This window comes from Mobula hypostoma, chromosome 6 (genome assembly GCF_963921235.1).
Source record: "Mobula hypostoma chromosome 6, sMobHyp1.1, whole genome shotgun sequence".
In the NCBI taxonomy this organism is placed as follows: Eukaryota; Metazoa; Chordata; class Chondrichthyes; order Myliobatiformes; family Myliobatidae; genus Mobula; species Mobula hypostoma.
Window position 1 is genome coordinate 70,644,398 of NC_086102.1, and position 24,609 is coordinate 70,669,006.

A 24,609-nucleotide genomic window follows, 5' to 3' on the forward strand; every position below is an offset into this window, starting at 1 on the left:
AGAGGGTAGAAGTTTCTTTATCAATCAATTATTATTAACATTGTTCATTAAAAATTTGTGAGAAGAAATCTCTCACTTTGAATTTAAATGGCCCACTGAGCACGTGACCCTAATTCCAGATTCCCCGTCATTTCAAATGCCTTCTTTTCTGTTTCGTGCACAGCTTGAATGACTTTACGATTTCCACATTACAATCTATTTGCCTTGTCCTTGCTTCATTATTCTTTGTGTTTATATCCCCTTGAAGCCACTTTACACCCACCTTCATACTCATAAACCCACCTAGTTTTATATCATAGCAAATTTGGAAATATGACATTTGATCCTCATAGCTAAATCAGTGATTGTAAATAGTTAGATCTCAAGCACCGATAGCTTCAATGCCCAACAGTCACATACTACTAAGTGAGAAAGGTGAATTTATTCCCATTTCACTTTCAGCGTGATAACCAATTCACAATTCATATTAGTATACTCCCGGTATGGGCCCCTATCCAGGGTTACAGATCCCACTGCCTTGTGAGTGTCTTCGGGAGAAGAGAAGGCTAAGGAGTAAACCCTACACAGATCCGGAGTGGAGCCCCAAAGGGGGTTGGATAATGTATCACGTCAGTTCCTGCAGCCAAGCTGATGCCGAATGTACTGCTTCACATTCCTCTGGATCACGTCCGCAAGGCCGAGAGGGGGATCTTGATGTCTGGGCAGCCCAGGATCTCCATATTCATCACCCAGGTCTGTGCCCCAGAAATCGGGCGCATCCATTATCTACTTAGACAGACGGAGCCATTGTATGTTATTAGTATACTGTGATAAGCTTGTTGATCTATGCCCTGTGTGGTACCTGACTGAAAATTTTCTGAAAATCTAAGCACATCACATCAATTATTTTCTTGACTATACATCTAGTCACAAGTTAAAGTACTCTTGTACATTACTCATACATTAATTTTCTGTCATAAATAACAGCTAACTCTGCTCAATCTAACTATTCTTTTCAAGGTTTCTTGTTATTAAAAAAGACCACAACACCATTCCCATTACTGGTATTCATCTGAAAGATCAATAGTCCCCTCCCTTAAATAATAAGGGCCACACTTGTTCCCCTCCATCCACAGGAATGATTCTGGAATGCTTTGAAAGGTGAAATTTAGAGACTTCAGTCTCTCCATTTCCATTCAACCACTTCTTTCAGTTTTGAGGCCCTTGATCCCACTGAAACATTTATTTTCTCCACCTCCCAAACGATTCCCCACACATTGTTCCTTTGCTCTTCAAATCCAAAAGATTGACATAGGTAGATACTTCATTGATCCCAAAGGAAATTACAGTGACACAGTAGTATTACAAGTGCACAGATATAAATATTAGAAGAGAAGTGTAAAGAATTAAATAAGTTACCACAAACTAACAGGTGGGGGTCATCACTTCCCCAACTATAGGTCGACTCATAATGGCCGAGGGTTAGAATGACTTCATATAGCGCTCTTTGGAGCAGCACGGTTGTCTTAGTCTATTACTAAAAGTGCTCCTCTATTCAGCTAAGGAGGCATGAAGAGGGTGATAAACATTGTCCAGGATTGCCAGGATTTTGTTCTACCACAGCCTCCAGTGTGTCCAGTTTGATACCTGTAACAGAGCCAGCCTTTCTAATCAGTTCATTGAGCCTGTTGGCATCATCCGTGTTGATGCCATTGCCCCAGCACACCATCGCATAGAAGATTGTACCAACAACAACGGACTGGTAGAACATGTGAAAGACAGGCCTGCATATTCCAAAGAACCCCAGTCTCCTCAGGAAGTAGAGGTGACTTTAGCCCTTCTTATACACAGCCTCTGTGTTGGTGCTCCACTCGTCTATCATTCAGGTGCACCTCCAAATAGCCGTAGATCCTCACTACATCCATGTCCTCACCATCAATAGCAACAGGGAACAATGCAGGCTTAGTCATAAAGTCCATCACCATCTCCTTTGTCTTCCTAATGTTGAGGTGCAGATGATTCAGTTTGCACCATTTGACAAAGTCCTTCACCAGGGTTCTGTATTCATCCTTTCCTTCTCCCTTTATACACTCAACTATTGCTGAGTCATCAAAGAAATTCTGCAGATGACATGACACAGTGTTGTATCTAAAGGCATACCATATCCATCACAGATATTAAATTAAATGCAAACATTATTTCCCAATGCCAAATGAAAAATGAAAAGGTGACCATGGCTCTTTTTTACACTGAGCCAGACAGCACCTGTGGAAAAGAGTACAGTCGACGTTACGGTCCGAGATCTTCACAGCATCTGCAGATTTTCTCTTGTTTGTGATTGGACTCCTTTTTACATCGCTCACCTTAATCCCATTAACGTCAGCACTTTTTGGATTCCCCTTCGTTAAATCAACCACTCGATCACTATTTATTATCTGCTTTAAGAAGTTTCTGTGAACTGGATTAGATCGATTTCCTACATTAAAGTTGTGACACGAATGTAGTATTTATTATCTGTCATTGTCAAACGAATTCCAGCAACACTTGGCCAAACCCACATTTAAGTTTGGTGAAAAATCTGTACCTTTCAAATCCATCCGCAACTACTGCTCCCGGAGTACTGTACTCCAGAGCGCGGAACTCCCTGTTGGCGTTGCTGTTTCCAGCCGGCAGCTAGTGGGGAACGGCAACGAGCCCGTCGACCTGCGCAAGCGCAGCGCCTGGGAAGTGTGGGGAGTCGTGGCTCTTTAACGAAAGTTTCGCGTGGAGGCGGCGGCGGCGGACCCGATCCCGGATCGGGGGAGAGGGGCACGTGCGATGGGTGGCAAAAACAAACAGCGAACCAAAGGCAACGTGCGGGTAAGGTATTGGCTTCCGCCACGACGCTGGTAAAAGCCCTTCGGCCCACGCAGCAATGTCAGCCTTTTTAGATTGTGTATCTCAGAAGCACCGATCTTCATTGCTGTTTCTCCATTCCAGTGCCGCAGAAACGTGGCCTAAATCTCCCCCCACCCCAAAAAAAACTTGCACCTGTAGGCGCGTGCAGAGAGCGCAGTATTTTTGACACACGGAATCTAGAAACCATTCCGCACAAGGGCAAGATCCACTGACCTGGTATCCTGCTTCTCGTATTGGGGGCGGAGGGGGCAAAGGGGGCAAATTCTAGCCAGGACACCCGGGAGACTCGCTACTGTCCTTTGAAATGGTGCTCTGGAATCTTAGGTCAGCCTTCCAGAGGGCGAAGGAAGTGTGGAATACTTCCTCTGCAGCCCTGGGTTGTCAGTCTGACAGTGTACTCGCGTTAGTGATGTTATTCCTTCCAACAGGGAAGCACTTCCTCAAGGATACCTTGTTTTATTTTGGTGAGGGGCTGTGGGAAATAAAAATTGAGTTGTTTTTTTTCTTATTAGTGACTCAAGAAAACGCTGCTGTTTTTGCATTTGTGTAGTACCGGCTTTGACAAACAGCTGACGGTAAAGAACTGATCAGACCAGAAATAGGCTGGGTCTTATGATTTGTATATTGGGTAATATTTCAGTGGTCTGTCCTAGATATTGAGACACATCACTTGTGTCATGAAAAACCACCGTGGTTAGTATCCTCATAACTCTAGGTAAGCGTGCTGGTGTTCCTTTAGTTCAGCTGAGTTTCCTCATTGATAAATGGCAGGTGACCAGGTGCTTTTGTTTGAGTTTGTTGCCTCTTTTCCTGAATTAGGATTCATGCTCCTTCTCTGGTGACTCTAAAGTATGTGCATACAGGTAATATTCGGATTGGATAGTGGATGCCGCAGCAGTGCGGTCAGTTGAGCCCTGGTTCACAGTTCCAGCAACCTGGGTTCAGTCCTGACTTTGAGTGCTGCCTTTGTGCATCTGAATGATGTGTGGGTTGGTAGATTAATGCACCCCCCCTGTATGTAATTGAGTTGTATAATCTGAGGTTAATACACCCTAGTATGTAGTTGAGTAGTATAATCTGAGATTAATACACCCTAGTATGTAGTTGAGTAGTATAATCTGAGATTAATACACCCTAGTATGTAGTTGAGTAGTATAATCTGAGATTAATACACCCTAGTATGTAGTTGAGTAGTATAATCTGAGATTAATACACCCTAGTATGTAGTTGAGTAGTATAATCTGAGGTTAATACACCCTAGTATGTAGTTGATGAGAGCATGGAAAGAATAGAATGGCTCAGGTAGGATTAGTATAAAAATGGGCACCTCATACTTGGCATGGTCTCTGTGGCCCAAAGGGCCAGATGCAAGTTTTACATAGTTTTCATGTACGAGAAAATCTGTGGATGCTGGAGATCCAAGGCAACGCACCAGAAAAATGCTGGAGGAACTCAGCAGGTCAGGCACATCTATGGAAAGGAGTAAACAGTCCATGTTGCAGGTCGAGACGCTCCTGCAGGATAATTTTGCCTATTTTGTCAAATAACCTGTTGACAGTGGTTAAACTAGGATTGGCTACCTTGGGTGAGTTTGAGAATCAGAAAGCAGTAAAGATAAATGTGGATGCTGCATGTGGAACACAAAGTCTGCCTTTTGAATAAATCACACCATCTACAATGCTGCAGTGCTACAATCCAACCATTCCAGTTTCTGTTTTTTCTGATTTCTTTTACTGACAGTGCCTGGATTCTGCTAAAAAATTGCATAAAAGTAATGTATTTGATTACAGGCTGCCTTCATAGTGAAGGCTATACAGAGATTATAGTGATTAGTTTGACTTCATCCACACAGAGGGCAGAGAAGACCTCAGTTACTTTTGCTTTCCAATATACAGTGCATGCTTTTTGTCTTGAAATAGTGCAAATCTTATAGGCAGAATTGGCTTTGTCGATTTTCTTAACTTTTAGGGGTCAGAAGCAGAAAGTTATTTCAGGATAATGGTGCCCATGTTGGTCAGGACTACAGTTGATACATTTTTAGATGTTGTTTGCTGCAATGGCCCAAATTGCTTCAAATGAGTAAGACTTCAGTTTACCACAGCCTTAAGTTGAAAAAAAAATAAGCTTGGAATCAAATTCCAGTCATTCACTATGAGTGAAGGATGGTGTCTCAGTTCTAAGTTTAGTATTCATACATGTCAAAATTGTACGTGGTTGTGGAATTCCATAAAACTATCCTGGTAAGTAGGGTCGTGTGTACCTGTAGTAAGGCTAATAGCCAAAGTGTTGTGATTCACATTGCAACCTGTCAGACTTGATCAGCTTGTAAATTATTATATTTGTTCACATTTGTTCTATATGGAATAGAATTTCAAAGCATGAATCCGTATTCACTACTTTAATAATTGGCATACATGCTAAGCCTCACATTTTCTGTAATGCATTTCAGAATCTCATTATTTATTTTCAGTATCTGGGCACTGGCAAGTCTAGTGTTTATTTTCCATCTTTATTTGCCCTTGACGACAAGCTGCTGATGAGTCATCTTCTTGAACTGTTGTAGTTTTCCCACTGAATTGGCAGTTCCAGGATTTAGATTGTATATATACTGTATTCCTAAATAGGTGTGATGTGCAGTTTGGAAGGCAATCTTCAGGTGGTGATAAACATGTTGCCCTTCTTGACTTCTTGATGGTAAAGGTTGTAGGTTTGGGATTTGTTCTTCAAGAATGGCTGGAAGATTAACTTGTAGATATAACACACTGCAGCCTCTGCAAGGTGGTGAAATGCATGAATATTTAAGGTAATTGTTGGAGTGTCACTCAAAGAACAGTTTTGACCTGAATGGCATCATGTTTCTTTACTGATTACTCATCCAGGCTAGTGGAGTATTCTATTAGCCTCCCGACTTGTGAGTCATAGATAGGAGAATATTGGGGTATCATGATGTGAAACACACTGCAGGATACTCAGCCTTGACATCAGCCATGGTATTTATGGGATGGTGTAGTTTAGTTTCTAGTCAATGGTAACTCCAAAGATACTGATGGTGTGACTCGGCAATTGTAATGACATTGAATGTAAAAAATAATTGGTTAGATTCTCCCTTGTTTGAGGTATTTGTTGTCTGGCTTTCTTGTGGTGTAATTGCCCCTTGTCGGCTCACGTCTGAGTGTTCTGCAGGTGATGCTGTATGTAGCCTGAATAGTTTCAAATGGGTGACTGCCAAAATGGTTCAAAAAACTTTGCCAGAGAGATGCATGGATTTGTAATTTGTCCATTGCCAATTATAAAAAGTAAGTAATACTTTTGAATGAGTTGATTACTGTTTTACAATAAAAATATGGCTGTAACAGAGCTTTGACCGGTAACCAATCTGAACATTGGAAGTTTGGCAAGGAGGGAATTTCAATCAGGTCCACTGCCTGGGGGAAAAAGGCATGAGTTGCAGGTGATGGGAACCAGATTGCCAGAACAGTTAGTGGAGAGGTTGTGGAGGTAGATGATGGTAAGACCTCAAGACAAAGTTAGGAATCAAAAGGTTGATCCGTGGCTAACAAAGAGAAGTCAAAGTCAACATAAAAGCCAAAGAGAGGGCACATAATAGCACAAAAATTAGTGGGAAGTTTGAGGATTGGGAAGCTTTTAAAATCCAACAGAAGGCAACTAAAAAGTCATTAAGAGGGTAAAGATGGAATACAAAAGTAAGCTAGCCAATAATATTAAAGAGGATACCAAAAGTTTCTTCAGGTACATAAAATGTAAAAGAGAAGTGAGATTGGATATTGGACCACTGGAAAACGATGCTGGAGAGGTAATAATGGGGGACAATAAAATAGCAGACGAACTGAATAAGTATTTTGCAACAATCTTCTCTGTGGAAGACTCTAGCAGTATGGTGGAAGCTCCAGGTGTCGGGGAGCATGAAGTACATGAAGTTACCATAATTAGAGAGAAGTTCTTGGGAAAATGAAAGGTCTGAAGGTAGATAAGTCACCTAGACCAGATGCTATACATCCCAGAGTTCTGAAAGAGGTGGCTGAAATGATTGTGGAGGCATTAAAATCACTAGATTCTGGAAGTGTTCCAGAAGACTGGAAAATTGCAAATGTCACTTCACTCTTCAAGAGAGCAGAGAGGCAGAAGAAAGGAAACTGTAGGCCAGTTAGTCTGATCTCAGTGGTTGGGAACATGTTGGAGTCGATTCTCAAGGATGAGGTCTCATTGTACTTGGAGACACATGATAAAGTAGGACAGAGTCAGCATGGTTTCCTCAAGTGAAAATCTTGCCCATCTAATCTGTTGGAATTCTTTGAAGAAATAGCAGGATAGAAAAGGGAGGGTTGATGTTGTGTACTTGGATTTCTAGAAGGCCTTTGACAAGGTGCCACCCATGGGGCTGCTTAACAAGTTACGAGCCCATGCTATTACAGGAAGGATTCTAGCATGGATAAAGCAGCGGCTGATTGGCAGGAGGCAAAGAGCAGGAAACATCAGTGAGGATTTGGTCAATTTGCAACTGAAGGCATTCCTCCAAATGGTGAAGGTGTCAAATATAGAGAACAACAGGAGTCCAGTATTAGAAGTGTATAGATTTATCAGAAGAATTGTATGACTGAAGGTGAGATTGCAGGTAGGGAGCATGAGACTTGAAAAGATCAATATGATTTATTTAAAACTTGAGCATTACATAATACCAGATCTGAAATGGTCTGTTCCTGACTGTCTATTCTCCACACCTTATCCATTTACAATTCAATTTAAAATCTTAGCTGCAAGTATTTATGTGCAGACCTCAAGTGAATTAATCAGATCGTGTGCTTTGCCTAGAGACAGCAGATTTCGTTTGGAAGTATTCTCAGTTTGCAAAGCTGACAGTTAAATCTGTCAATGCTTTAAGATTTTTCAGTACTTGTGTTTGTGAAATTTAGAAATTTTTAAAAATGGTTCAAGATTGAATACTTAAAACTAATTTAATAGCTATTGATTTAAAACAAACACACTAAATGATTTAAAAACTTTTGGAAATAATTAAACCAAACATATTTAAAACTATCTACCTTTTTTCCTTGTAGCTTTACCATTACCATTCAAGTAAATGTAGTCACAAATCTGCAACAAAATTGTTGGGAATTCCAGTAAGCATCTGCCACATCTTTGGTCTTGATGTTGAATTCAGTGATAGAATGTAACTGGCAAATTGCGGGTGGGACATTTAAATTACTAGACATAAGGGTGAACATTTTTCACAACCATAATATGTCTTTACATGCTTTGTTCAGTGTTATTTGTACTGGTGATGGTGGAAACGTGAATGGATGAATTAAAATCAGGATTTTCCAGTCTGCTGAGTAGAAATTGCTAGACATGACAATATCATTTGTAGATTTTCTCTCATATCTTTAGCTGCTATTTTGGCACAGCACATTTAAGGCAGTGCTTGAAGCTGTACTTTATGTCCTGTGTCATCAGTTTTAACACCAGCTCCTTTTCATTTCACTTATTTGTAAATGATCACTCTGTAAGTGCCAAATATCATATAGCAATTGTAAATACTCTTCAAAGTCCAAAGTCTATTATCAAAGTACATATACAACCACGAGATACGTTTTCTTGTGGGCATACACAATATATCCAAGAAACACTGTAGAATCAATGGAAGACCACACCCTACAGGACAGGCAAACAACCAATGTGCAAAAGACACCAAACTGTGAATACAAAAGAAAAGTAAATAAATTAGCAATAATTAGCGAGAACATGAGATAAAGAGTCATAGAGTCATAGTCATAGAAAAGTCACAGAACCAGGCCCTTGGGCCCATCTAGTCTGTGCTAAACTATTTAAACTGCCTACTCCCATCAACCTGCACAGGGACCACAACCATCCATGTACCTATCCAAACTTCTTTTAAATATTGAATTTGAGTTCACATGTACCAGTTGTTCTGACACCTCGTTCCACACTCTCATGACCCTCTGAATGAAGTTTCCCCTTGTCTTCTCCTTAAATGTTTCATATTCACCCTTAACCCATGACCTCCAGTTGTAGCTCCACCCAGCTTCAGTGGGAAAAGCCTGTTTGCACCTACCTTCTCTATACGTCTCATAATTTTGTATACCTCTATCAAATCTCCTCTTAATCATCTACATGCCAAGGAATAAAGTCCTAACTGATTCAATCTTTCCCTATAACTTGAGTCCTCCAAAGCTGGCAACATCCCTGTAATTTCCACTTGTGCGGGTTACCCCTGCTTCAGAAGAGGATCTGATGATAAAAAGCTGAAATTTTGCACCTTAGTCTCTCATTCATCTATTCTATCTTTCTATTTCTGTCCTGTCTAGCACATGATGCCTGGATAATCCAGAGATTACTCACTAACAATTTGCAAATATGCTACTTTTAGGTCCTGTTAAGTGGAACACACCAAGTCGTTCTGTCCTTGAAAGTCAGTCTATAGGTGTGGGAACAGTTCAGTGTGGGAGGAGTGAAGTTACCCCCTCTGGTTAAGTAGCCTGAAAGTTGAGGGCTAATAATTGTTCCTAAACCTTGTGGTGTGTGTTCTGAGGCTCCTGTACCACCCTCCATTTTTTTTTTACGTGTGCCTGCGTGCATGCGAGTCTAAGCGTGTGCCTGTTGTGTGCGCGTCTGCGTGTCAGTGCGTGCGTCCGTAATGATGTCTTTTTTTTTCATGGATGTTACAAGGCGCGGAGCGAGAGAGAGAGACTGCGTGGTGAGGCACTCCTCACACAGACATTTTGCAGTATTTTCCCTTTATTTTATGAGGTCGAGTTGCGATCTCAGCACTCAACCCGGCACGGATGGAAAGCGTACTTGGGAGTGGACCCGACTAGTTTCGAACCCGAGAACCTCCACTCCCCGGTCCAGCGCCGATGTCATTGCGCCACCAGCCGGCCCCTGTACCACCTTCCTGATGGCGGCAGTGAGAAGAGAGCATGGCCAGAGTGGTGGGCATCCGTGATGATGGATGCTGCTTTCCTGCAACAGCACTCCGTGTAGATGGCTTAGCCCTTGATGGACTGGACCATATCTACTACTTTTGTAGGATTTTCTATTCAAGAGCATTAGTGTTTCCATACCAGGCCATGATACAACCAGTCAATATACTCGACACCACGCATCGATATAAGTTTGTTAAAGTTTTAGATGTCAAGTGGGATTTTTGCAAACTTCTTAAAAAAAAAAGTAGTGACACTGCAGTTCTTTTTTTTTGTAATGTCAATTGCGTGCTGGGGCCAGGACAGATCCTCTGAAATGATAAATTGAAGGAATTTGAAGTTGCTGACCCTCTTCACCTCTGATCTCCCGGTGAGGACTGGCTCATGGACCTCCAGTTTGCTCCTCCTGAAGTCAATAATCAGCTCCTTGGTTTTGCTGTCATTGAGTGAGAAGTTGTTGTTATGGCACCCCTCAGCCAAATTCTCAAACTTGCTCCTACATGCCTGTTCATCACCAGTTTTGATTCACCCTACAACAGTGGTGTCATCAGAAGACTTAAATATGGCACTGGGGCTGTGCTTAGCCACTGAGTCATAAATACAAAACAAGTAGAGCAGGGAGCTATGCACACTGCCTTGTGGTGCATCTGTGCTGATGGAGATTGTATTTGCCAATTCAAGGTGACTGTTATATGCAAGTGAGGAAATTGAGGTTGCAATCACGCAGGAATTGAAGCCAACGTCTTGAAGCTTATTAATTAGTTTTGAGGGGATGATAGTATTGAATGTTAAGCTGTAGTCAATAAAGAGCGTCCTGATGTATGGATCTTTGCTGAACAGTTGTTCCAAGTTTGTGTAAAGAACCAATGAAATGGCACCTGCAGTGGATCTGTTGTGCCAGTAGGCAAATTGGAGTGGATCCAAGTCACTTCTCAGGCAGGATTTAATATGTTTCATCACCAACCTCTCAAAGCATTTCATCACGGTGGAGGTAAGTATGACTGGACGATAGTCATTGAGACAGGTTACCATGTCCTTCTTAGGCATCAACATAATAAAAACCTGCTTGAAGCAGATGGGTACCTCAGACTGCTGAAGCAAGAGGTTAAAGATATTGGTGAACACTCTAGCCAATTCTTCAGCACAGGTCTTCAGTACTTGGACAGGTACCCCATCTGGGCTGGATGCTCTCGGTGGGTACAACCTCCAGAAGGATGCTCTTACGTCAACCTCAGAGACTGAAATCGCAGTGTCATTGGGGGCTATGAGAGTTTGTGAAGGTTCCTCCATGTTTGGACAGGCAAAGCGAGCATAAACGCATTGAGTTCATCTGGGGGCGAGGCACTTGGATAACTTTGTAGGAACTGATAGAATTCAAGCCCTGCCACAGTTGTAAAGCATACTACAGTGATTCAAGTTTGGTCCAGAATTGCCACTTTGCATATGAGATAGCTTTCTGGAGATCGCACCTGGGCCTTTTCTTACTTGGTGCCAGACCTGAATGCCACTGATCTGGCCCTAAGTATTTGCAGATCTCATGGTTCATCTAGGGGTTCTGGTTGGGGAAGACTGAATGATTTTGAGGGTACACACTCATCTATGACTGTTTTTATGAAGTCGAGCAGGTTGCATGAGCTAGTCAAATATTTTACTGGACTATTTTTGCTCTAAATGAAATCTGCATATCTGCAAATCTGGTTTTCTGTTCTTTTTTTTTTTACAGCCGTCGAGCAGTGGTAAAGCAGCTGAGCTGCTAGCCAAAGACAAGGGTACAGTTCCAGGCTTTATTGGATTTGGAGCCACCCAGAATGAATTGGCTTATGTCCCTGCAGTCCAAGGCTTCGAAGAGGTGGACAGCTTGGTGGATGCTGACTTCCGAATGATTCTGCGCAAAATGTCAAAGAGGGATGCAACCACTAAATTAAAAGTATGTTTTATTGTTGCATTTTGCTTATTTTCTGTAGCAGTTGTTGGCGTGTGTCACATTATAAACTCACTCAGTGAAGTATTGTGAGTGAAGAGATACATTTACTATTTCTGGCATTTCTTTATGCATTTCATTTTTATTCAGTTTGGATGGATGCATATTTGTCTTAATTTTGCTTAAAATTAAGACTTGCAGTTCTATTTTTGGAGGTTTACAAATGTGTTGTTTCAGCAAATGAAAGTACCAAAATGTGTACCAAATTCTGTCACAGACTGAGCAAATTTGTGCAATGATTAAAGTTCAATAATCAATAATAATGAAGTTCAATAAGTACATATAATGTCAGAGAAATATATACAATACTAGACCGTTGGGGCACCCTTTGAGAGAAGGGTAGTGCAGTCTGATGTGACCAGAATGAACATTAAATTTTCCTGAATGCTATTGGTATCACTTTGCTTTGGAAATTGAAGAAGAAAACCTCAGTTTATTAAATAAGAACAACGCGTAGCAAGGCAAATATAGCCCCTCCTCGTTTAACGAAGGACACTTTTGATGGTATCATTTCTGGTTGATCTGCCACTCTTGTGCATCTCATTGTCATTCTGGAGACGTTCGGTCCTTTCGTACGCCGGCTCTTCATCTCTTCTGCTGTTTATTCGTTGTCTCTGATCTTGGAGACGTGCTTTTCTCTGCTCCTTTCTCTCTTCCTCTCTCCTCCTTCTGTGCCTGTTTTTGTCATTCTGGAGACGTGCAGTCTTTCATCCCCCGTCTCTTCATCTCTTCTGTTGTTTGTTGTTTGTCTCTGATCCTGGAGATGTACATTTCTCAGCTCCTTTCTCTCTTCGTCTCTCCTCCTTCTGTGCCAGTTGTTGTCATTTTGGAGACGTGCATGCCTCTCCTCCTCTGTTTCTTCTGCTCTCATCTTTTTTGTCCTGACTCTTTGATCCTGGAGTCCTGCGGCCCTGGCCTCATCTGATTCTTGTTCTCTTCCTCTCCTTGCTGCTTCCCGACGACGTTTGGTGTCATCTCTTGACCATAAAGTCCCCCTTCTCTTTTCGTATGGCATAATTAGGCTGACCATATTTTTTTTTACCCTAATGCTGGATAGAAGATATGAAGCTGTACACCAAATCCTCCAAGATGCTGATTATTCTTGATGATGTGGTTGGCGTTCTCCTAAATGGACATGATATAGTCACCGCTGTCCTTTGACTGCAGCAAAGGGTTTGATGGGTGTTTCGAAGTACATCATTACAATAAGATTTAATTATCTCTTATTGATGGGTCTCAGTTTAATCTGTCCCAATCCTGCACATGTTGATGGTGATCAGCAGAATGTGACTACTCGAAATACAGCTGCCCTGTCCTTTTGCTCCGGTTGGTGTCGCTGCTGTGAGCATCGTGAGTCGCTTCTGAGGTTGGCCGTGTGCATGCGTCTTTCTTTTCTTTTTAAATCTTTTTATTGAATAAGTATACAAAAAGGTAAACCATATAAACATTAATACAATGTTAAAATATAATAAAATTCCAGAAGGTATCAATACCAAAAAAAATACTACAAACAATGTAATTTAAACATAAAAAACCAAGATAACATAATAGTATACTAAATTTTATATATATATATCAATGGAAAAAAAAGAAAAAAAAACCCCCCAAAAAAAACCCACCGTGCAACTAACTAAAAGCAAAGCAAAGCAATGGGCTAACTTGAAACCAAACAGAGTTAAACTTAAAATCACGTCCTCAATCCCGACCTCCATTAAAAACAGTGAAAAAAAACAAGAAGGGTATGTATTACATTAAATGAAAGTATCGAATAAAAGGTCCCCAAATCTGTTCAAATTTAAATGAAGAATCATAAAGGTTACTTCTAATTTTCTCCAGATTCAAACATAAAATCGTCTGAGAGAACCAAAAAACGGTAGTTGGAGCATTAAGCTCTTTCCAATGTTGTAAAATACATCTTTTCGCCATTAAAGTAAGAAATGCGATCATTCTACGGGCTGAAGGGGAAAGATTACTAGAAATTTTGGGTAGTCCAAAGATAGCAGTAATAGGGTGAGGAGAGATATCTATATTTAATACCTTAGAAATAATATTAAAAATATCTCTCCAAAAAGTTTCCAAAGTAGGACAAGACCAAAACATATGAGTTAAAGAGGCTATCTGCCCCGAACATCTATCACAAAAAGGATTAATATGCGAGTAAAAACGCGCTAACTTATCTTTGGACATATGTGCTCTATGAACCACTTTAAATTGAATTAGGGAATGTTTAGCACAAATAGAGGAAGTATTAACTAATTGTAAAATCTGCCCCCAATCATCCACAGAAATGGTAAGCCCCAATTCCTGTTCCCAATCTACCCTAATCTTATCAAATGGAGCTTTCCTAAGTTTCATAATAATATTATAAATCATAGCCGATGCACCTTTCTGACATGGATTGAGATTAATTATCAAATCTAAAATATATGTAGGAGGAAGCATTGGAAAGGAAGAAAGTATAGTACTTAGGAAATTTCTAACTTGTAAATATCTAAAAAAATGTATTCTTGATAAATTATATTTATTAGATAATTGTTCAAAAGACATAAGGGAACCATCTAAAAATAAATCCAAAAACCGTAAAATACCCTTAGTCTTCCAGGTTTGAAAAGCGCGATCCGTAAAAGAGGGAGGGAAAAAAATGTTACCTAAAATAGGAATCGCTAACCCGAATTGATTAAGATCAAAAAATTTTCTGGATTGAAACCAAATGCGCAAAGCATATTTAACTATCGGGTTAAAGACCTGCTTAAGGCGTTTCGAATCAAAAGGGAGAGAGGAACCTAAAATAGAGCCAAGTGTATAACCCTGAACAGATTGTAGTTCCAATGCTACCCATTTAGGAATAGATAGTATATCCTGATCAAGTAACCAAAATTTCATATGTCGAATATTAATAGCCCAATAATAGAATCTAAAGTTAGGTAATGCTAAACCTCCATCTCTCTTAGCTTTCTGTAAATGTATTTTACCCAGTCTCGGATTCTTATTCTGCCAAATAAATGAAGAAATTTTAGAGTCAACTTTATCAAAGAAAGATTTTGGAACAAAAATTGGTAATGCCTGAAAGACATATAAAAATTTTGGCAAAAAAAACATCTTAACTGCATTAATACGACCAATCAAAGTTAAATATAAGGGAAACCATTTAGATGAAAGTTGAGTAATATGGTCTATTAATGGTAAAAAGTTAATCTTAAATAAATCTTTATATTTACAAGTAATTTTAATCCCAAGATAAGAAAAATAATTATCAATCAATTTAAATGGAAATTTATAATATAAGGGAAGATGTTTATTAATCGGAAAGAGTTCACTCTTACTAAGATTTAATTTATAACCTGAAAAAAAACCAAATTGTGCTAATAACTCTAAAACAGCAGGAATGGATTTCTCAGGATTAGAAATATATAACAGTAAATCATCAGCATAGAGTGATAATTTATGGGACTTTAATCCCCGAGTTATCCCAGTAATATTTGAAGATTCTCGAATGGCAATTGCAAGAGGTTCTAATGCAATATCAAATAATAGGGGTCTAAGAGGACAGCCTTGTCGAGTACCTCGAAAGAGAGGAAAAAAAGGTGAGTTTAAAGAGTTAGTACGGACCGAGGCTACAGGGGAATGATATAACAGTTTAATCCAGGATATAAATTTCAAGCTAAAATTAAACATTTCAAGCACCTTAAATAAATAGGGCCATTCTACTCTATCAAAAGCTTTCTCGGCGTCTAAAGAAATAACACACTCAGGAACATTTTGTGAGGGAGTATAAACAATATTTAACAATGTACGAATATTATAAAAAGAGTAACGACCTTTAATAAAACCCGTTTGGTCTTCCGAAATAATAGAAGGAAGTACTTTTTCTAGTCTATTTGCTAATAACTTAGAAAAAACTTTAGAATCAACATTTAATAAAGATATTGGTCTATAAGATGCACATTGAGCAGGGTCTTTATCCTTCTTTAGTATTAAAGAAATTGACGCTCTATTAAAAGATTCAGGAAGTTTACCAAGTTTCAGAGAAGCCTCAAAGACCCTACAGAGCCAAGGGATCAATAAAGAAGCAAAACATTTATAAAATTCAACGGTAAACCCATCCGGGCCAGGAGCTTTCCCCAGATTCATAGAAAAAATAACATTCTTAATCTCATCCATTGTAATGGACGTATCTAATAAAGAAGACATATCCTGTGAAATCTGAGGGAAGTCTAACTTATCTAAAAAATCATTCATATATTTAGAATCTCGAGGAGACTCTGATTGATATAAAGAAGAATAAAAATCACAAAAGGTTTGATTAATCCCCACATGATCCAGTATCAATCGATCATTTTGGTCATAAATCTGATTGATTTGAGATTTAACATAATTAGATTTCAATTGATTAGCCAGCAGCTTGCCAATTTTGTCACTGTGAACATAAAATTCACTTCTTGTTTTCTTTAATTGGTTTACAATCGAGGACGATAGTAATAAACTGTGTTCCATTTGAAGTCTTTGTTTGTATAACTCCTCAGAAGGAGCCATAACATATTTCTTATCAATTTCTTTAATCTTGTCCACAATTGCCATCTCCTCCTGCTTCTGTTTCTTCCTCAAAGCAGCAGAATACGAAATAATCTGACCACGAATATAGGCTTTAAAAGTGTCCCAAAGAGTGTTAACCGAGATATCCTCTGTATGATTAATTGTAAAAAAAAGCTCAATCTGTTCATTCATAAAGTTAACAAAGTCCGAATCCTGAAGCAACAGCGAATTAAAACGCCATTGTCTATTATTTTGTATATTGGCCATAATTTTAATAGAAAGCTTAAGTGGAGCATGATCCGAAATGGTTATAGAATCATAATCACATTTAATCACTGAAGGAATAAGACGAGAATCAATAAAAAAATAATCAATTCTTGAATAGGAATGATGAACATGTGAAAAGAAGGAAAAATCTTTTTCCTGAGGATGCAGAAAACGCCAAATGTCCGTCGACCCAGAATCAGAAAGGAAAAAGTTAATCAAAGTTGCAGATTTATTAGGTAAGGTCCGTAAAGGAGCCGAACGGTCCAAAGCTGGAGACAAACAGGTATTAAGATCTCCGCCCCAGATCAATGAAAACTCGTTCAAATTCGGAAACTGATTAAACAATGATTTATAAAATTCCGGACAATCCATATTAGGAGCATAAACATTAACCAAAACTACTTTTTTATTAAATATTAAACCACTAACCAATAAAAATCTACCATTCGGATCAGAAATAATATCCTGTTGTATAAAAGTAACTGAGGAATCTATAAAAATAGAGACGCCTCGAATCTTAGCATTGGAGTTCGAATGAAATTGTTGTCCCTTCCAGAATTTAAAAAAATGTAGTCTGTCCCCCCTCCGTACATGGGTCTCTTGTAAAAATAAAATTTGTGCTTTAAGTCTCCGGAACACTTTAAAAACTTTTTTCCTTTTAATAGGATGATTAAGACCGTTAGTATTCCAGGAGACAAAATTAATAATAGACTCCATAAATCCTAAAGTCAACCCACATCGAGGGGGATTGACGATAGGCTCGACCCACGAACCCGGAGAGGAAACAGAACATACAAAAGATACCGGGAAAAAGGACGCAACCAGTACTTCAATAATGTATATAGCCCAAAGAGAAACAAACTAAAACGTGAAGCCCCTCCCACCACCCTCCGCCCCAAGACCCCAAGGCAAAATCTAAAGCAGACCCGCCGGAAAGAAGCAAGCGCTAAAACTACCCCCATGACTTCCGGTATACGCTCCCTAGAAAAAAGGTATAAATATGAAAAAGATCAGCTAATTGTAAAACAGTAAAAAAGTAAAAAAAAGGTAACTCAATTAAAATACACACACAACAGAACAAAAGCCAGAAAATATATATTAAAAAAAAACCGCAATAAACCCCAAACCCATGAATAAACAAAAAAAAACAAGAAAAAATAAGATTATTAACATAAACTAGTTATAAAAAGCAAAACAAAATAAAATTTTAAAAAAACTACAAGATTTAAGGCCACACAGGAAATACGGAAGATGACAAACAGGAAGTAACCACCCAGAATCCCCTGGGAAAAGAAAGAAATGACGCAGTTAAAAAGAAAGTTTAGCAACCATATTAAGAAATCAAAAAAATAAACTTTTCTGCCCAAATAGGGCACGAAAAAGTTAAAACCAACCAATTCACAGCCTCCGATCAACGGAGATAATTTAAAAAAAATAGCAATTAAGATGTTGAAGGTGACAATTGATCCAGATAACTCTGGGCATCCGATGGAGAATCAAAAAAACGAAAGGCTCCATCTGACATGCGAATCCTTAGACGTGCAGGGTACAGCAGCGCTGGTCTTAAATCCATCTTATAGAATTCCGACATCACAGATCTGTAGCGAACCCGTTGGTCCCAGATTGGTTTACTGAAATCTTCCACGAATCGGAACTTAAGATCCGAAAAATCAATGAAACCTTTAGATCGAGCGAATCGAAACAGTCTCTCCTTATCTTGAAAGTAATGAAAACGTAAAATAACATGCCTAGGTCTATCTGACCTAGACGAGTGTGATGGGATTCTGTGAACACGATCCAGTAGCGGTTGTTGGTCAGGAAATACAGTAGGGAATGCATCTTTTTAAAGTTGAGAAAAAAACTTCATGGGGTTGTTAGATTCAACAGCTTCACGCACCCCAATCATTCGTAAATTCTGCCGTCGCATCCTAGATTCCAAGTCAGAGTTTTTAAAAGTCAGAAAGTCAAGTTTCTTCTTCATTACATTAATTATTTCTTCGATTTTCCCCATCTTAAGCTCACTTTGTTGCGCGGATCTTTGAAGATCAGATATAGCCGACTGATGTTCCGCAATGGATGTTTGCATCTTATCGATTGAATCGGCAATTTTCTGGAGATTAATTGAGATCTCCGTATGAATCAGGTCCTTAACAGAACCTGCAATTTCCGTACGAATCATCTCCCTAACAGAGGTTGAAATTTCCCTCTGAATTAACTCCGATATAGCTTTCAAAGTCACCGGTGATTCAGTCGGAGGAAAATCCATGCCTTTCGGTTTAACCGGAGGTTTACCATCCTTGCCGTTTTTCCCGTTCTTAGACATAGCAGATCTAAGTTTCATCCAGTTATCAGAGAGTTCAATTTAATTCAAAGTATTGTAAGAGTTGATAGGCCGTGTGCATGCGTCGTGGTGTCGCGTCGCGGTTTCCATCATGGTTGACATTGGCTCTCGGGTGAAAGCGGGGCTGTTGATTTTGTCAAGTGAGCGATTTTATATGAACATATAACCCTGAACTTTGCCGGCATTCTGTATTAGTGCATTTTAAATCGATTTATCCAAAAATAGTGCCGCTGTAAAGCACCGTTGGCGCTAATTGGAGGTCACAAACAGACAAACAGGCAAGCAGAGCATGGGAGTTTTAGTAGTATATAGATACATCCTGAAATTTCTTTTTCTTCACAAACATCCATGAAAACAGAGGAGTGCCCTAAATAATGAATGATAGTTAAACGTTAGAACCCCAAAGCCCTCCCCCCCACACAGAGCAGCAGCAAAGCAATGATTCCCCCCCCCACCACCAGCACCAAAAAACAAGCATCAGCGCCCTCCACCAAACACTCACGCGTGCAGCAAAGCATCAATAAAGACGTAGACTTGCAGTACCCGAAAGACTAGTCATTCACCCGGTAATTCAACACACCACAGGCTCTCTCTCTCTCTCTCTCCCCCTCCCTAATAAGGGAAAAATTAAACAGTCTTTTGGCTTTCAGGATCTTTTTGGCTTGGTCTGTTTACAATGCATGGGATTTGGAGATCTGGAAATAATGGATACAGAAGAAACTGGAGCAAAAATACAAATATCTGGAGGAACTCAGTGGGTTAGGCAGCACATGTCCTGATGCAGGGTCTTGACCCAAAATGGCGATCACCTCTCTACCTCCACAGATGCAACCTGACCCACTGAGTTCCTCCAGTAGTTTGCTTTATGTTCTGAATCATTGGCTGCGATTTTGTGGAAGCTTTTAACCATGTAAAAGAGCCCTGAAAGGCAGCTTTTTCATGTAGAGGGTGTTGAGTATATGGAGTGAGCTACCAGAGAAGTGGTTGAAACAGATCCAGTAGTATAATTTAAGAAGCATTTGGGGTATGTGCAGAGGTAGGGCTTAGAATGAATGATGTGAGCCAAATGCAGGAAACTGGGACAAGATGTGTGAGCACAGTGATTGGCGTGGACTCAGTGGTTGCTGTATGACTCTCTAGTACTTGTCCTTCAGTCCACAATCTACAAGTAGTGGGACTGGAAACTCTGAATGTTACTGTAAATTCAGGTTCTTTTTCAGTATCTGCAAGATTATCTTTTATTTAGTTGTGTGTTGGTACCATTAATGCAGTATTAACATTGCTGTTTTAAATTTATTTCTAATGCCTCAGTATAGAGAGATTATTTGGATAATTGGAAATTAATCTTTCTTTTTCAAGTTGTTTTGGAGTATTATTTGCCTGATATTTAAAATTTATGCCACATAGTGAACAGAGTTAGTTTTAAATATTAAATTTAAAATCATATTTGAAGGGGCATATATTGCATTGGGAGTTCTTCTTTGAGATACCCATATCTGTCGGTGTTCTTTCTGACGTGTTGAAAGTTTGATTTTTGTTTTCTTGTATGCTTATTGACTTCTTAATTGTTTCCTATAAGGCTTTACAAGAGTTTGCCACAATGTGCAAAGAGAAGGATCCTGAAAGTGTAAAAGGAGTTCTTCCTTATTGGTCAAGGATTTATTGCAAATTTTCCTTGGTAAGTTTCCATGAATTCCTTCTTCCCTTCTAACTATTGAACAGAATTTTGACTAAGTGAAACTTTCAATAAGTGAACTTTGCTATTTAGACATTGGCTTTCATAGTTATGAGGAAGTAGGCAGCTTATAGTAATGCAAGGAAATTCATCAGAGGTAACCATGTGCAGGCAACACTACATATTATATATTTTTTTTCTTCTTCTATTTCCTACCTAACATTCTGGCAAATGGGAGAGGCTGCTTATGTGTCTGATGGGACATCCAGTGACTGGATGTTATGCTGCAACCCTGAAGAACAGTTCCCAAACTTAAGGGGAATGCAGGGATTGAGGGATTGGGACAGGTGGTGGGAGGAGGCAGTGGGTAGAAAGTAAGAGATTAAGGGTTGTTTGAGGGAGAGAGGCAGAGAAAGCAATTGCAGCTAACAAAATTGAAGGTAAAGATTTCCTTTAGGGCAATTGGTTCTACCTGTTATCTTCTCATCACCTCCCTCTTGCCTCTTCATATTGGCCGATTTTTCTCTTATCTTCTCAGTCCTGATGCAGCGGTCAGAACCTAAAATGTTGACTATCCCTTTGCCTCCTTGGTGCTCCACTGGCTTGCTGAGTTCTTCCTTTAGTCTAAACCTACTTACTTTCCAACTGACCATGTTTTCCATGATAGTGGGACTAAGATAAAATAAATGCATCTCACAGGAAAATTGTGACCTATTCATTTACTCATCTAATGTAATTACTATTTGTTTAAGAAAAACAAGGGCATGCAATGTCCTGATGAAGGGTCTCGGCCCGAAATGTCGACTGTACCTCTTCCTATAGATGCTGCCTGGCCTGCTGCGTTCACCAGCAGTTTTTGTGTGTGTGGCATGCAGAGTTGTGACATTTTACCTGCAGCTCCTCTTAAACTGAGCTACTATCTTTGTGTCATTCTGTTGTTCTGTATTTATCATTGTATTCATTTTTACCTCGTATACTGTTTACTTTGTGAGCTTCATGAGGGTCATGGAATTTCATTGCACCCTGGTTCTATATGACACTAAACTAATAAACAAATCTGAATTGATTAAAACAAATCTTTAACTATATAGATTTGTCCCGTCTTAATGAGGGGTCTCAGCTCAAAACATCAGTTGTTTATTCCTTTCCATAGATGCTGCCTGACCTGTTGAGTTCCTCCAGTGTTTTGTGTCTGTTACTCTGGATTTCCAGCATCTGCAGAATCTCTCTTGTTTTTAAATATTCGTGCTCTTCATGTAATGAATAAGTGTTTGTTAATGCTAAAGGCACACAAGTTGCCTGTTACCTATCAGTTATCAACAACTCATTGAATAAATAAAAAATGTAATTTAGGAGACGAGACCGAAGATGCAGTGTGATTTACCTTGGTAATAATATTTCTGTTTGTTTTTAATTTCTATTTTGCCCTCTCCTCTCAGGAGTATGACCGTAGAGTTCGAGAAGCAATTCAACAGGCATTTGAGTCACTCATTCTTCAGGTGAAGCGAAACTTAGCACCTTATTTGAAGAGTATTATGGGACATTGGCTTATTGCTCAGTGTGATACCTATGGTCCAGCAGCCTCCGCAGCTAAAGTGGCATTTCAAGTCGCTTTTCCTCCAAATAAACAATCAGAGGCCGTGGCTTTTTGTAAAGAGGAAATTATGAGTGTAAGTTTAAAAAAAATACTTCTAATGCATACCACATAGGATTTAAACAAATATTCTGTTTTTGAGAGTTTGTGGCTTCTATCATGAGTCGTAATCATTGTACTTTGTGTAATGGTTTTTCTGTGTATTAAGGTTAAATACTTCACACCACAGGGCAATGGTATAATTTAATCCACTTAATGTTTCAATTTCATGATTAAGGTTTCCTTGCTTTATTGGGTTGTTAACTCTTGTGCGAAGTAAATTTAAGGATTGAAAATTTGAATCGTTGTGGTGTAAGCATACAATTTGATCCCAAATTATGAACCTAACAGCAGAACAATCAAAATAATTGGTAACCAACAAAATGGGCAACATAGGCCCTTTTTTATAATGCAAGAAACGGCCTACCCAAATTTAAACTCCCATAAGCGGCAACATGATTCCAACTAGATAATCTACTAGTTTACTAGTCTTGTCATTCTTGGGATACTGTATCTACCAGTTCTCTGTGAATAAAGCCCTGCTGCTCATTGACAATATGTCATTAGATCTCTTTAACTTCTCATGCAAAAGAAAGGACTTCTATCAGTACAGCAGTCTTAGCATTGTGCTGAGGTGCCACCCAGGAGTTTAGTGCTCAAATCTTTCGAGTATGATTTGATCATGATCGCCCATGTCATATCGCACAGCACATAATGAATAAAATACAAATGTCAGCGGTCCAGCCTTTCCCCAGAACAAAAAACACCCATTTCGGCCATTGGTCTCATCAACCTTTGCTCAGATTCAGCTTCATTTATTTTTCATGTGTACATCGAAAAATACAGTGAAATGTGTTGTTTGCTTTAACAACCAACACATCTTGCTGGGGGAAGCCTGCAAGTGGTACCACACATTCACTTACCAACATAACATGCCCACAATATTCCACAGAACAGTACAAGCAACAACAATGGAAACACAACAACAGCAAAACAAGCCCTTTTCACTGTTCAGTACGCATGCACGTATACTTCTTCGGTTGTCCTTGGAAATCCAATGACGACGTCTACTCCTTTAATGGTGAGATCTTTGATGACTATACAATCCTATCCTGGACCCACAAGCTCTATTGTAGGTGGGACATGTATATGTGGTAGTGGTGGCAACCATGGCTGCATTTCTCCTGGCTCTCTTCTGCTGTTTTGTGGTTGTGCTTTCCATCTCCAGAATACGAATCCTGTCCCTACACAGCTGTCGCCAAGTGCTACGGTCAGCAGCAACATCCTCCAGGTCCTCGGGTCCGATCTCGCACTTCACCTGATCCTTATAGCGCTTCTTCGGCCCTCCAGCTGAGCATTGACCATGATGTAGCTGGCCGTATAACACTCTGTGGGGTAGCCGACATGGGGGCATCCTTATCACGTGCCCCAGCCACTGCAGCTGACGCTGGGTGATCATGGCCTCAATACTCCTGCAGTTGGTCTTTACAAGTATTTCAGTGTGAGGCACCCGCTCACGCCAGGTAATTCCCAGGATGCGCTGGAGGCAGCTTATGTGGAAGTGCTCCAAGATGTGATGGCTGTAGGTTACCCAAATAAAGGCATCCGTTAGTATTGCGAGACCATGGATCTGCTCCTGGAAAGTCTTCACTCTCCAGGGTGCAGGCCTAGCCAAGGTTTTATGGAAGACCAGCAGTTGCCCACGCTGCAAGTCTCCCCTCTCCATGGCACCAATGTTGCATTAGGACCCGTACAGCTTGGCACCAGTGTCGTCGCAGAGCAATTAAGTGCCTTGCTCAAGGACACAACACATGTTGCCTTGGCTGGGGCTCGAACTCACAACCTTCAGGTTGCTAGTCCAATGCCTTAACCACTTGGCCACGTGCCCACACAGGTTACCCAAGCTTCACAGCTATAAAGGAGGGTGGTGACACGGACCGCTTGGTATACGGTGACCTTTGTGGAGGGACGAAGGCTCCCGTTCTGAAAGACTACGTCAAAGTCTCCCAAATGCAGCTGATGCCTGTTTATTGCGGCTCTGGATGTCGTTGTCAATGCTGCTATCCTCAGAGAGAATGCTCCCCAGCTATTTGAAAGATGGCACTATTGGCAGCTTTTCGTCACCAACAGTGAAGGCAGGTAGAGTGGGTGGGACACTGGTACTCCAATGGCAAACCACTTCTGTCTTGGTGGTATTGACAGTCAGGCCCATCCTGCTGTACGCTCTCACCGCCACAGCAGGGACAGTCTGAAGATCCTCTGGAGTATGGGCCACAAGAGCACAGTTGTCTGCATACTGCAGCTCCAGGACCCGCTCTCTACGGAGTTTGATGGTTGTGTGGA

At 40.1% G+C, this 24,609-nt stretch overlaps 1 protein-coding gene across 1 annotated transcript in view; it reads left to right on the forward strand.

The window, feature by feature from the left end:
- Positions 1-2,660: 2,660 nt before the first annotated feature.
- ltn1 (listerin E3 ubiquitin protein ligase 1) overlaps positions 2,661-24,609 on the forward strand; it is a 129,227-nt gene continuing 107,278 nt past the window's right edge. Inside the window, exons 1-4 of the mRNA XM_063050957.1 lie at positions 2,661-2,838; positions 11,560-11,763; positions 20,538-20,636; positions 22,073-22,303. Of these exons, the coding sequence (XP_062907027.1) occupies positions 2,797-2,838; positions 11,560-11,763; positions 20,538-20,636; positions 22,073-22,303 (576 nt within the window). The 5' untranslated portion in view covers positions 2,661-2,796. The remainder of the gene's footprint in view (positions 2,839-11,559; positions 11,764-20,537; positions 20,637-22,072; positions 22,304-24,609) is intronic.